The sequence below is a fragment of the Thunnus maccoyii genome, chromosome 9, assembly GCF_910596095.1.
Source record: "Thunnus maccoyii chromosome 9, fThuMac1.1, whole genome shotgun sequence".
NCBI lineage: Eukaryota > Metazoa > Chordata > Actinopteri > Scombriformes > Scombridae > Thunnus > Thunnus maccoyii.
Genome location: NC_056541.1, coordinates 5782027 through 5794618, shown reverse-complemented (window position 1 = coordinate 5794618; position 12592 = coordinate 5782027). Strand labels below are relative to the sequence as shown.

General features: G+C 38.7%; 1 protein-coding gene across 1 annotated transcript in view; it reads right to left on the bottom strand.

The window, feature by feature from the left end:
- The window catches only part of LOC121903738 (protein unc-13 homolog B-like), a 202444-nt gene that overhangs the window by 65276 nt on the left and 124576 nt on the right, over positions 1–12592 (bottom strand). The window contains exons 11-16 of the mRNA XM_042421073.1: positions 12391–12440; positions 12135–12210; positions 8964–8969; positions 5359–5433; positions 3140–3359; positions 2248–2475 (exon numbers count right to left, since the gene is read on the bottom strand). Of these exons, the coding sequence (XP_042277007.1) occupies positions 2248–2475; positions 3140–3359; positions 5359–5433; positions 8964–8969; positions 12135–12210; positions 12391–12440 (655 nt within the window). The remainder of the gene's footprint in view (positions 1–2247; positions 2476–3139; positions 3360–5358; positions 5434–8963; positions 8970–12134; positions 12211–12390; positions 12441–12592) is intronic.

Below are 12592 nucleotides of genomic sequence, written 5' to 3'. Positions count from 1 at the left end.
TTTTGAAAGAGGTTACAAGTGGCCACATTAGAGAAAAGATTTTGAAAATTTAATCATAATATCACAAAAAAAAGTTGTAATATTTAAAGAATAAAGTTGTAATGTTTTGCAAATAAAAGTTAGAATATTTAGGGGAAAAAGTCATAATAGAATAGGATGCTTCATGAGCAGAATGTCATATACTTATCGATTAGGTTGTAAAAGACTTCAAGGAGCGCTGCACTTTATCGGAGGTGAGCAAGTTAACATCTGTGTGGACAGTGAGCCCCACAAAGGTGAGATTTATGCCGTATCAGAAATGTTTTCAAACAGTTTGTTTCTGTTCTCTTAGAGAAGAGTCTTCAAGGATGAAGACTAGTGGCTCATTTGGCAAATGTACATCCATCCCAACTCTAATAAAGAGCAACACACAGCTGGTTCTCTAAATTTTGACTCATCCACAGTCCTGAACATGTCACTTAAGATGGTTTTGCCACTGTGTCGGTCTGAATGAGAAACTGCCATTTCAGCACATTATCACCAGAGTAATGACAGTTAATTCTGGCTGTTTTTCATATCATTTGCATAAAGTCAAGTCAAGCTTTAATCATTTTCAGATGCTATGACTGCATTCTTGTCTCAGCTGTCTGCAGCTGCTGCTTCACATTTATTTTCTCGTTAATTTTCAACTTTATTCTCAAAAAATCTCAGATTATGACTTTTCCCCCAGTGAACCTAATACTCCGTACCAAACCAGTATTTTGAAATGTTTGATCCCTTTAGCTAGAATTGCAATTCTAAATTTTATAGTGAAACCTTTTTGAAAATCTTTTAATAGCAAATCGAAAAATGTGCAGAATCTGTGAACATGTGGCTGATCTTGACAAGCAGAATGACACCGAGTGACGATGGTTGTCACCTGACCATGAATGAATTTCAACAAAGAGCCAGATGAATGTCGGTCCCAGTATCTCCTCTTTAATGGAGCTCATCACTGGTGATCAGGGAGACAAGGTGTGATGGCTGCCATGGCAACACTGCTGCCACTATATGGTGTGATGTGTCTGGTTGCTTTGGTAACAGCAGCGATCTTGATGATGTTTGGCAAAGGGGGAGAAAGCAGAGAGGTGGGGAGGTGGGGACGCTCGTCTGTTCAAATTAGTGAATTTATCTTAATTCTTAACAGCTAAAGTTTCTCCTCATTTCAGAAAAGACTGTCAGAGAAAAGGAGAAACTTTCATAAATGTGGGATAGGTGAATCTTTTTTTGGATATTTATTTGGGGAAACCTGACATGCTTTTGTTCAGCGACACTTTGCTTCACTTTCACACAGCTGCGGGTTTTCACAGTTGTCGGTGACAACTGTATAGTTTTCTTCAGTTTCCTCGAGGGCGTATGAGTTGTGCCATCCCACCTTTTCCAACATCAATCTGGGATTTGAATGTGCAACAAAACTGCTTTTCTAACTTTCTGCCACCTTCATAAAGTTATTAATAGCTGAGGAAAATACCAAAATGTGCCTCACCACATGGATCTCTTTTGATATCTGACTGACAGCAAAAAGCCTTCCATCTGCTGAAAAACTGTTTTTATTGTATTTATATAACTCTAAGAACCTGATGATTTTATCCTGCTGCACACACCACTTATTGTTACAAATTTCATGCCTCAGCAGGCTCAGCAAAGTGGCTGAAGCAAGCGGTGAGAGTAAAAAGGCGATGTAACCTTGAATCCGCTCTGCAGATTGACTTCACACAGAGCTATGAGTGTTATACACACTGAACAAGTGCGGACGCACATACACACAGTATCCTGTTGCTACAAGCCTTTTTGGACACTGTTAAGATGGAGCAGGTGCATTAGTAACAACGGAGAGACTTAGACGAGGGGGAGACAGGAAAAAGAGAACTAAGAGAGGAGACAGGTTGGAAAGATTTCTGGTGTTCTTCACTGTAGATCATGTTTTAAGGTCAGCGTTTATAAATATGGGGTTTTTGGAGGCATCATCACACTTTCAAATGATTTTTCTCAATTTTCTGATTATGTTTTTGTGCTGTACTGTGCTGCATCTGTCAACAGTTACAAGAATAAAGAGAGTAAAAGCTAAATACGCAAAGTGGTAATAGCAAAACAGAGAGAGACAGAGAAAACACTGTAATGATAACTAATAGAATACAACTAATAAAGGTAAAGCTATCCTTTAGATTTGGTATTTCAGTAACTATTCACACGTCTTCTGTTTCAAAGTTAAAAAGCCACTGGACGTACTGTTGATGGTGATCTTGGCCGACCACTTGGAGGTACCGTCCAGGACGCTCTGCTTGACGCTCTTCATGTGCTGGGCATGGAGCATCTTGGAGATGTTGAACACCTTCCGGATCTCCTCAAAGATCTCAGGCTTGTTTCTCTCACGGATCTTCATCCTGTCCTTCATGGCCATGATGATGTGCTGCGTCCGGTCCTCCGCCCCCGTCTTTGAGCTCTTCTCAGCCGCTCCTGAAGATGACGAGGGAGGAGGGAACAACAGAAGAGAAGGGTGGATGATGAGGTTTTTTTTTTTTTTTGTCAAAGCTCAGCTTAACTGTTGGAAGCTCCGGGGACACAGCTGTAGAAGAGCATTGCATTCAAAAGCTAATTTCTGATAAGGCCAGTCATTTTTCCGATCTCAACAGCACAGAACTGCATCATTTGTGGCAGACTTTTCAGTCAGTCCACTCGCTCAACTGCAGGTAGCAACAATAAATACAAAATTACAAAAACGTTTTCTGTATATGGTAACAACTACACTAACACAGGACACTTGTTCTATCATATTGTTCAATATAGGGCTGCAACTAACAATTACTTTCATTATCAATTAATCTGTTGATTATTTTTTTGATTAGTTGATTAGTTGTTTGGTCCATAAAATGTCTTGTTTAGTCCTGACCAATAGACCACAACCTAAAGATATTCAGTTTATTATCATAGGAGACTAAAGAAACCAGAAAATATTCACATTTAAGAAGCTTGAACCTGAGAATGTTAGCATTTTTTTCTTAAAAAATGACTCAAAATGATTAATTGATTATCAAAAATGGTCACTGATTAATTTTCATTCAATCAACTAATCAATTAATCGACTAATTGTTGCAGCTCTAGTTCAATTCTCAGTACTCACTCTGCAGGCAGTCAGCGTTCAGCAGCTCCTGGCATTTTTCGTGCACTTTGACCCCGCACTCAGCACAGCGCATACCCTGCCGGGCGATGCCCCACAGCAGTCCCTCGCACTCGTAGCAGTATGTGGGCGTGGTGGCGGTCCAGACCTCAAAGTTGTGGGGTGTGGTGCAAGAGATGGGGTAGATGAGAGCCTGCAGCGTCTTCTTGAACACATGGTTTTTCTGTGGGAGTAAAGACAAGAAGGAAAAAGTCAAAGTAAGGAAAGTTGGGACATAGGTCGGGGGGTAACGGAGCAATAAGAGAATCAGGGTGAGAGAAAAGGGCATGAGAGGTTTAAGAAGTTATCCGAGGAAAAGTACAGACCAGAAGAAGGCAACACGATAGAGAGTGACAAAGGAAAGTGTGGGATGAAGTGTTAAAAAGAGGTGAGTATGGATAGTGAGAACACAACAAGACAGGACAGAGGACACGAGGTAATTGACACAAATACAGCCAAACAGAGAGGGTGTAGGTGGTATAGAGGGCAGAAGACGAAAAAAAAATTAAAAAAGCGCTCTTACAAATGAACTAGTGACTATAAAAGCAACTAAAAGGTGAAAGACTCATAAAAGGGTAATTTCATGGTGGCTACCGCTAAGATTATGCAGAATCTTTTTCATAATCCTTGGCTTCCCCTCGCATGAACTGAATTCTGCTCATGGTCTCGTGTAGGAGGACTGTGGGAGGAGGTGAACACATCTCCACAGCATGAAAGGACACCTTGACTGGCAGCCCAGTATGATTTGATAAACACAAAATGTGTATTTGGGCATGTGAGTGAATATTATCATTTTTCCTGTCTTATTCTTATGGTAGCAATGGTAGTATAGTTAATAGTAGCATCCCTTTGTGGGTTTCATTGCTTTTAGTTTTACTTACTTTTTTTGTCATCTCTGGCTTTGGTTTCATTCTGTCTTGCTCCGTTTTATTGATCTGACTTGTGTTGCTCCAATTGTTATTAGCTGTTGACTTTATTTTTCCGACCTGTGCCTTTACCTGATTTAATTACTCATGATTTACTTTCCTTATCACTGTAAAGCATTCTGTAACTTTAAAAACCCCCTTTATAAATAATAGTATTTCCAACACAGTTTCTACCATTGTTACTGTATGGATGGCTGAAAGCACTCATTTTGAAGTCATCACATTTTTAATGTTTTATACAAGGATTCAACACCTAATAAAAGAGAATATCTGCTGTCTATGTTCATGAGGCAGCAGAAATGCTACTTTCATCTGTTAATACAGTCTGATAATGGAACAGCTAACATTGCCGATCTATACGAACGTTGATATTGCTCTGCATTTTGTATGTGCAGTGTCGATCTGTATATTTGATAGGGTCTGGAGCTAACAAAGCACATAGTTGAAGGTTGTGGATATATTTATGTACTGTAAGTTTTCAGTTTTGATGAAGCAGTAAGTTTATGGTCTGGATTTACCTTCTAGCGGGCCCTGGGGCAAAATATGAGCTATGGTTTTTAAATATGAATATTCACCATGTAAGCATACCAACAGGAATATTAAACATTTTGTCACACAGCCCCACTGCAAGACAGGACCTCATATCTAGATACAGATGCAGGAGTCGCTTTAATTCCATTTTAGTTTAAAATAAATTACTCAAATTACCACAAACTAATTACCTCACCGTGAACCGGGGGATTTGAAGGGTTTGAGGCCATGGGGCAATTTGCTTGGTTGTTATTTGTGACCTATTTCATCAACGTGAATAATTAACGTGTCATTTTATAAAATGTAATCACTGTCATGACTTGACAGAGTACAGAACGAAAGGCACAAAAGAAACAATAATAAACAAACCTGAAACCTCATTCAGTCAGGGGAGCCTTGCGGCTACTGGCTCCATTAAAATTTGAAGCTACCCCGAGGCTGACTCAGCAAAATTCAGAGCCACAGTAAATTGGATGCCCAACCAACATTTTAACAATATGACTATATAATGACAGTTGGTGAAAAAGTGTGAAAAGGCATGTGTGAAAGACTGTGGGTAAATGTAAGTTTTTAGGTTTATGTGGATCCGCATTAGCTGGCATCAGGGTGACAGCTAGTGTTCCTACAGCTAACAATGAAATCATAGCTTCAGTGTGTGTGTGTGTGTGTGTGTGTGTGTGTGTGTGTGTGTGTGTGTGTGTGTTTCATTGGTATCTGGGCACTCACAAGCTCCTCGTCTTTCAGGGAGGTCCGTGTGGCCAATGTGTGGGCGAGTCCAGCTTTCCTGGACTGTATCATAGACTAGAAAACATAGAGAGAAACAAAACATCAGAGATAAACAGCCACAAAGAAAACACACACACACAATGTGAGTAGAAAAGTAAAAGCAAAAGAAAACTTACAGTAAAAAATTCAGGAAATCAATTCTTTGTGTGATGTTGGGGTCTTTTAACTTTGAAGGTTGTACAAGCTTGATATCACACGGAAAACACACACATTTGTTCACTTACTACCTTTGAACACAGTATCAAAAAACATGTCATACATCTCTCCTTTATTCTCTCGTTGAAGACAAACGCTCACACATGCTTGTATTTCTACAAATGTGTTCTAATTAGGGATGTTTAGTGGAGTATTTTTGCCCCTGATCCCAGTCTAGATACTTAAAAATACTAAATATCTGCCAAGAGTATTTTTATTTTCCATATACTACAGCTGAAAGGTGCATACATAGCCTGACAGTACAGCCTATGTTAAAGCTTTGCTGTCATGGATCCCTATGACATCTTATTTTCTGTAGTGTTTTGTATCATTTCAGTGGAGAGAGGAGTGTCAGTGTGGATTTGCTGTGGCAGGATGTTTGGACAAAACTTTGCCTGCCTCTCTTCATCTCCAGCATGAACAAAATACTGAAGTTTAAATACAGTTTTTATCCTACAGCAGCACTTTAAATAGATGTCTTTTTTATTTTTTTACCCAAAGTGGCTCCATTCACGGCGACTCACTAACGCATGCTGTCAGTTATCATTAAGTTAAACTGATTACTTCCATTTACTTTTAGAGCACTCTGTGATTCATCAGCTCATATACTGTATCTTTTAATGACCTTTTTAACTTTCTAAAAAGTTGTGGAAAATCTGTCTTTATTTCTGGTCCCATCCCCACACTGGCCGGTGGAGCAGAGTGTTTCAGCAGAATCCTTAGCCTCCACACTTGGCCCCAGTCTGCCTGCAGAGCTCACAATATAAGTTTTATTGACAATTTTGATATGTTTTGGGATTGCTTCTCCCTCTTCACAGCTGACAGAGTCCACCCAAACAGGCTTGGTAGCAGAATGCTTGCAGTTGACCTGCAACACGCATGTTAACAAAGGTAACCTCTCCACATGACTGACTGTTTACATCTCACACATCCTCTCCAGAACCTCCCTCTCTGCCTTATCCTCATCTTCTCAGTGTCGTCTGCATAATCTTGGTGTGATTTCTGACCAATCCATGAGTTTTGATGCTTATATTAGGACACGGACTCAATCATGTTTCTGTCACTTAAGAAACAAAGCCAAACTCAGATCTGTTGTGTCAAGAGCTGACATGGAGATGCTAATACATGCTTTTATCTTATCACATTTGGACTACTGTAATTCTCTTTTTACCTGCTTTAATAAATCTTCCTTGGACCATTTACAAACAGACCAAAATTCTTCTGCTAGGCTTTTAACACGATCCAACAGATGGTCACACATTACACCTATTTTAACTTCTCTGCACTGGCTTCCTGTTAATTTTAGAATGGCCCTACATGGCCAGGCTTCACGTTATATCTTGGACTTTCTGTACCCTCACACCACAATCTGAGCTCTTCTGTCCTCTAACCAGGGTCTTTAAGTGTACCTCAGACATGTTTTAAGACTTGGGGAGATTGTACATTCTAGTCGGCAATCGGACTTTTTAAAAAAGCAGTTAAAAACCCATCTGTTCAGACAGATGGGTTTTTACAGACTGTCCTAGTGGAAGCAAGTATAAGGAGAATAAAAGGTAGCATGTGGTATTTATGTTTTATCTTTGTTTTATTTATTTGACTGTGAAGCACTTTGTGACTGGTGCCTGTGAGATGTGCTATATAAGTAAACTTTACTATCTATTCGCTTTAAGAAACTGTTTTAATGAAGTGCAATCAGGAGTTTTGGTAGGATAGTTTGTGTATTTAGTTTAGTTTATTTGACATTGCAAATTGCACACAACTATGAAAATGTCAAGTCCACGACTTAATTCCATTATGTGATGTAAAGATGGGAAAGATGCAGGCGACTGGGTGACATTATATTACCAATAAATCAACACTTAAATACATACTATATATGATCATTACGGCAGCATATTGATGCTACAATGACAAAAAATGTTTGCTCCATAATGAGAAAATTATTTATAATAACTTGTTATAATGAGATAATTTATCTAGTTATAACGAGAAAAACAACATGTTTTATTATTTCACTACGTTTCACTGACTGTTGATGAGGAACTTCTGAAATACAAAGACTGACAAAAGCACAGCAAAGTGCTGTTTTGACTGGGCTCCATGTAACTTACTTGTTATTGTGCATGTTACCATGGTTACATATATGCGCTTATACAGTCATCATGTAAACAGATCACTTCATTGTTATACATTGGGAATAAAACCACTCCAATTCATACATCCCAAAAAATAAATCATATAAAAAATTAATTCCAAATTTTAACAAGCTTGCAAGAAACGTAAGTCAGAAAGACCATGTAACTAGTCTGATGAATATGAGTTTCCCCGACTCTATGAACGTTGTGTTGGAGACACTCCAGCTGGGGTCTGCTGCTATAAATATTATTCACTGCACTGAATTGTAGTTGTGTGGCTCGAGCCTTTAGAGCTGTTGGAGCTGCTGCCTGCTGACATGTGCTTTGGGTTCAAGCCCAACACAGCCTGCCTGTGTTGAGATTTTCGTCATTGTTTGCTTTTTTTTTTTCTTTTGCGCCTTCGGGCTGTGATGGGATTTCAGTTTTATCTGCACAGTTTTGTGTTTGCTCATATCTCCCTCCCGTCTCTTTTTCCTTCATTTCATGAATTGTGTAAGTTGATATGCTTAACTTACTGAAGATAAACTAGATTGTTCTCCAGCCTGCAAATCTCTTTTTAAACCTCACTCAGGCTCCTGCTGTTGAGAATATGACCTTCACTCTGGAGGATCCACTTCAAATCAAAGGAGACAAGTTTCTTTTAATCAGACGATTCAAGTCTCTTAGATCTCAACGACTGAATATTCAGAGTTCTAACCACTCAGGTGACAGGCAAAAGCCTGTGGATGTATGTCTCAGCTTCCTTAAAGTACTTCAAAGTAAATGTGAGACTAAAGAGAGAGAGACACTAATTACTGGAACATTTATCAGCATTTGTTTGTATAGAGAGCCAAGTTTGTTTTCTCAAATAATTAAGTTGCTGACTTGCTCAATCACAGCGAGAACAACCTGTTAAATATAGGGCTTGTAGCTAAAACACCAATTAGAGAAAAGGCCTCTCGCTCTCTATAGGCATCAATCTGTAGAGGGAAAGCTGAAAGCATCGAGGAGAACTGACGGATTTTTTTGTGTTTGTCAGAACACCATTTTGAAATACAGGTAAACAATGACTAATATTTGTATGTGTGTGTCTTTGTGCTCGTACAACCTACACAAGGAAACTCCACACAGTGCAGATCAACATGCTTTGCTAAAATCAGGACCGTTAGTAAGTGTGGGATGAAGCCCATCAAACCAATGGTAAAACAAAACAGCTTAAATTTCACTTTTACTCACCATAGCCTAAGGGTCGACGAAGGGAGGGAGACAACATGTGCAGGGAAAAAGAACAAAAAGAAAGAAAAGGTTAGAGACAAACAAACAGCTTCCCCTCTGAGAGGATCAGTAGCTTTCACCTTGAATCCAGTTATTCAGTGCTTGAAAACTAATTATTACACAGCGGGTGCCACTGCAGAAGTACCCCTTCATGATTTTATCCCAGTGTTTCCCCCAGGTTGACTGCTTTGGGGTAGTGGTGGCAGCCTCAGAAGTGGGGGATGCACTGAGCAAAACTCAGGAGAAAGTCAATGGTCACACCTTTCTCCGTTACTTTTTTTGGCCTGGTGGGGGTTCTCATTGGCCTGGCGGCCCACCAGGCCTGTACAATTATAGGGGAAACACTGTATCCTGTACTGTATGTGATCTGCAGGTAATAATTCTTATGTCATAAACAAATTAGCTGAAATTGAAATGTAAAACGCTTGTGTCACTCAGTCAGCTCATTAACATTTCTTTTCACTGCCTCTTCCAATGTCGGAGCAAAAGTTAACAAGTAATTACATCTGAAATCCATAACCAAAGTGATGGAGCATCTAGTGCAAAGAGAAACAAAAACTAACAAGGTACAAAAGGCAACTCAGCAGCATAGAAAAACCAACACAATTAATAATTTTGTTTCTGGTATATAAAACAAAACAAAAGAAGAATTAAGTTAAGAAAAATGAAAGCTATGATTGGTTTTATGATCGATATCAGTCATATCAGTGTGTCTCTGTATCTCTATGCACATGGAGGGTTTTTTAGGTGTTTTTACCTGATTGTCCTATTCTTGCCTTATTGTATTCCATAGTCTTTTATTGCTCCAGAGATGTTTTATTGTTAAAGCAATTTGTAATCTTGTGATTTTGAGAAGTGCTATACAAATACAGTTATTATTATTTAGAATTTAGATGAGAACAAAATTGCTTCCTTCCTTTTTCAGTCAGTACTCACCAGTGTTTTGAATTTGGTAGATGCCCAAATTCAACTTTTGTTTAATTTAAGATAGATAGATAGATAAATAACCTTTATTTAAACAGGGGAAACCAATTGAGAGCAAAGATCTCATTCACAACGGTGCCCTGTAAATACACAACCAAAACAGGCCATATAACAAAAAGTGTAAAAAGTGTAAAAATCAACAATTTTATACAAAAAACATAAATACATCATAAACACAAGACAAATGACTTACAAAATACAAAAACACCCCATTAAAAAACACATTAAAATAACTACATTACAGAGGGACAAAGCAGTCACCTTAAGAAATACAAGAGCATTCATTATATAATAAATTGTTCAAGAGAATCTTAAACTGTTCTAAGGTTGACATTTTGACTAATTTAAGGGAGCCCTCAAGCTTATTCCACCTATGAGGAGCACAATAACTGAATGCAATTTTTCCCGGTTCTGTATTCATATATGGGATATCCAAGGTAATGCATTCTTGTAAATGAGTATGGTATCCCGTATTTCTAAGTCTTAAAAATGATGATAAATATAATGGTAGCTTATTTAGGATGGCTTTGTATAAAAAAAAAAAGACAGTGTTGTTCCCTTCGAGTGGTAAGTGATTTCCACCCGACCTTCTCATAAAGGATACAATGATGGGTTCTAAAACCGTCACCTGTAATAAATCTAAGAGAACTGTGATATACAGCATCAAAAGGCTTGAGGGTATGGGCAGTGGCATGCATGTAAATGACATCTGCATAGTCAAGCACTGATAAAAATGTTGCCTGTAAAATCTGCAACCTACTGTTAAAAGAGAGGCACCGCTTATTTCTTAAACTTTCTTAAAGGATTGTTTATTTGGGATCTGGTGAATACCATGTAATTTGTTGTATCTTGATTTAGTAAAAGCTTAAGTTTAATCAGAGCCTTTTGAATAGCCAAAAAATCTGACTTTAAATAAGACAAAAGCTTTGTCAATTGAGGGCGCCGATGAGTAAATAACTGTGTCGTCAGCATAATAACGAATAGAGCTGTTACAAACCAATGAGTCCAGGTCATGTACAATGTGACCAGGATAGGACCTAGTATTGAGCCCTGTGGCACCCCTTTTGTAACTTCAAGGAAACCAGATTGATGACCGTCCACAACTATTGCTTGAGTTCTGCCAGTAAGATAACTGTGAAACCAGTTACATGCATTTGTGTCAAAACAAACTGATCTAAGTCTGTCCAAAAGAAGAGTATGATCCACTGTGTCAAATGCTTTAGACAAATCAATGAACAGGGCAATGCAACACTACTTCTTACCCAGAGAACAGATATATCATTCACTACCTTACGTGGTGCTGTCAAAGTGTTATGTCCAGATCTGAAACCAGACTGATGGGGGTTTAAAATGCAGTGCTCAGATAGAAAGTGACACATTTGATTATCGATGAGCTTTTCTAAGATTTTGGCTAAACATGACACTTTGGAGACTGGGCGGTAGTTATTTGGGTCAGTAGTGTCACTGCCTTTATGCAGAGGCAAGACATGTGCTGCTTTCCACACTTTAGGAATATTCCTGGATACAAGAGTGAAATTAAAAATATGTGTTAAACGATAAGCTATAATAGCTGCAGCCAAAAGTAGGAGGCTCACATTCAAAAAGTCTGCTCCAATTGCCTTTTTTGGGTCATCTGACACCATAGCATCAAATATTTCCTCAACAGAGAACTCTCTAAGGGAAAATGTTTCCCCAAAAGGGCGATTGCTATTACACTGCACCCATTCTCAACTGAGGCAATTGTAGATAGAGTTGGTTTTTCAAACAGTTGACCAGAAGAAATAAAATGACTATTAAAAATATCACAAGTTTGTTCTTTTTCTGAGACAAGGACAGAATCGAGAGAGATGATTATGTAGGGAGTAAGCATGACCATGATTTTGTGCCTCAATTGTTTTCCAAAATTTTGCTGGATTAATATTACAATTGGACAGGGTATTAACAAAATTACATGACTTAGCATTTCTAATTGCCCTGATACACTGGTTTCTCAGCTGTCTAAAGATCTGCCAATCTGTAGAGGACTTTGAGCCTTGTGCTTTTGCTCATAAAGGAGTGAAACTTCACTTAATGAATTAAAAAAGTCAAGGTTCAATGAAGGCCAAAATTAAAAAGTCAGTGAGCAGATATTGAGTGATATTTACTCACCAGTTCACTAACAAGGGGAATGGGCCTCCTCTTGCGGAGGTCTGGCATGCTGTCAATGCCAAACGGTGTGTTTCCCCTGTAAACACACAAACACACACACATGCATGCATACACGTGCGCACGCACGCACACACACACACACACACACAAAATAAACAAATACCAAAATGCACTGATCAGTATTTCAATACAGAGAGTCCAGGTGCAAACACCACATCAGGTCATTATATATACACACTAAAAAGGGTTTACTGACCCTGGCTTGGCCCATGGGTGCTTGCTAGGGTCACCATCTTGATCTCGGCTCTGAAATAGAAAGTCAAAGGTCATACATTTTGACAGGCTTTATTGGTTTCATAGCACTGGAGCATGCACACACAAAAGCATGAGAGAAACAAGTGAGAAGAAAAAACAGGAGAGAAGCACTGGGATTAAACTGGGTTGGTTGAGTTTCAGCA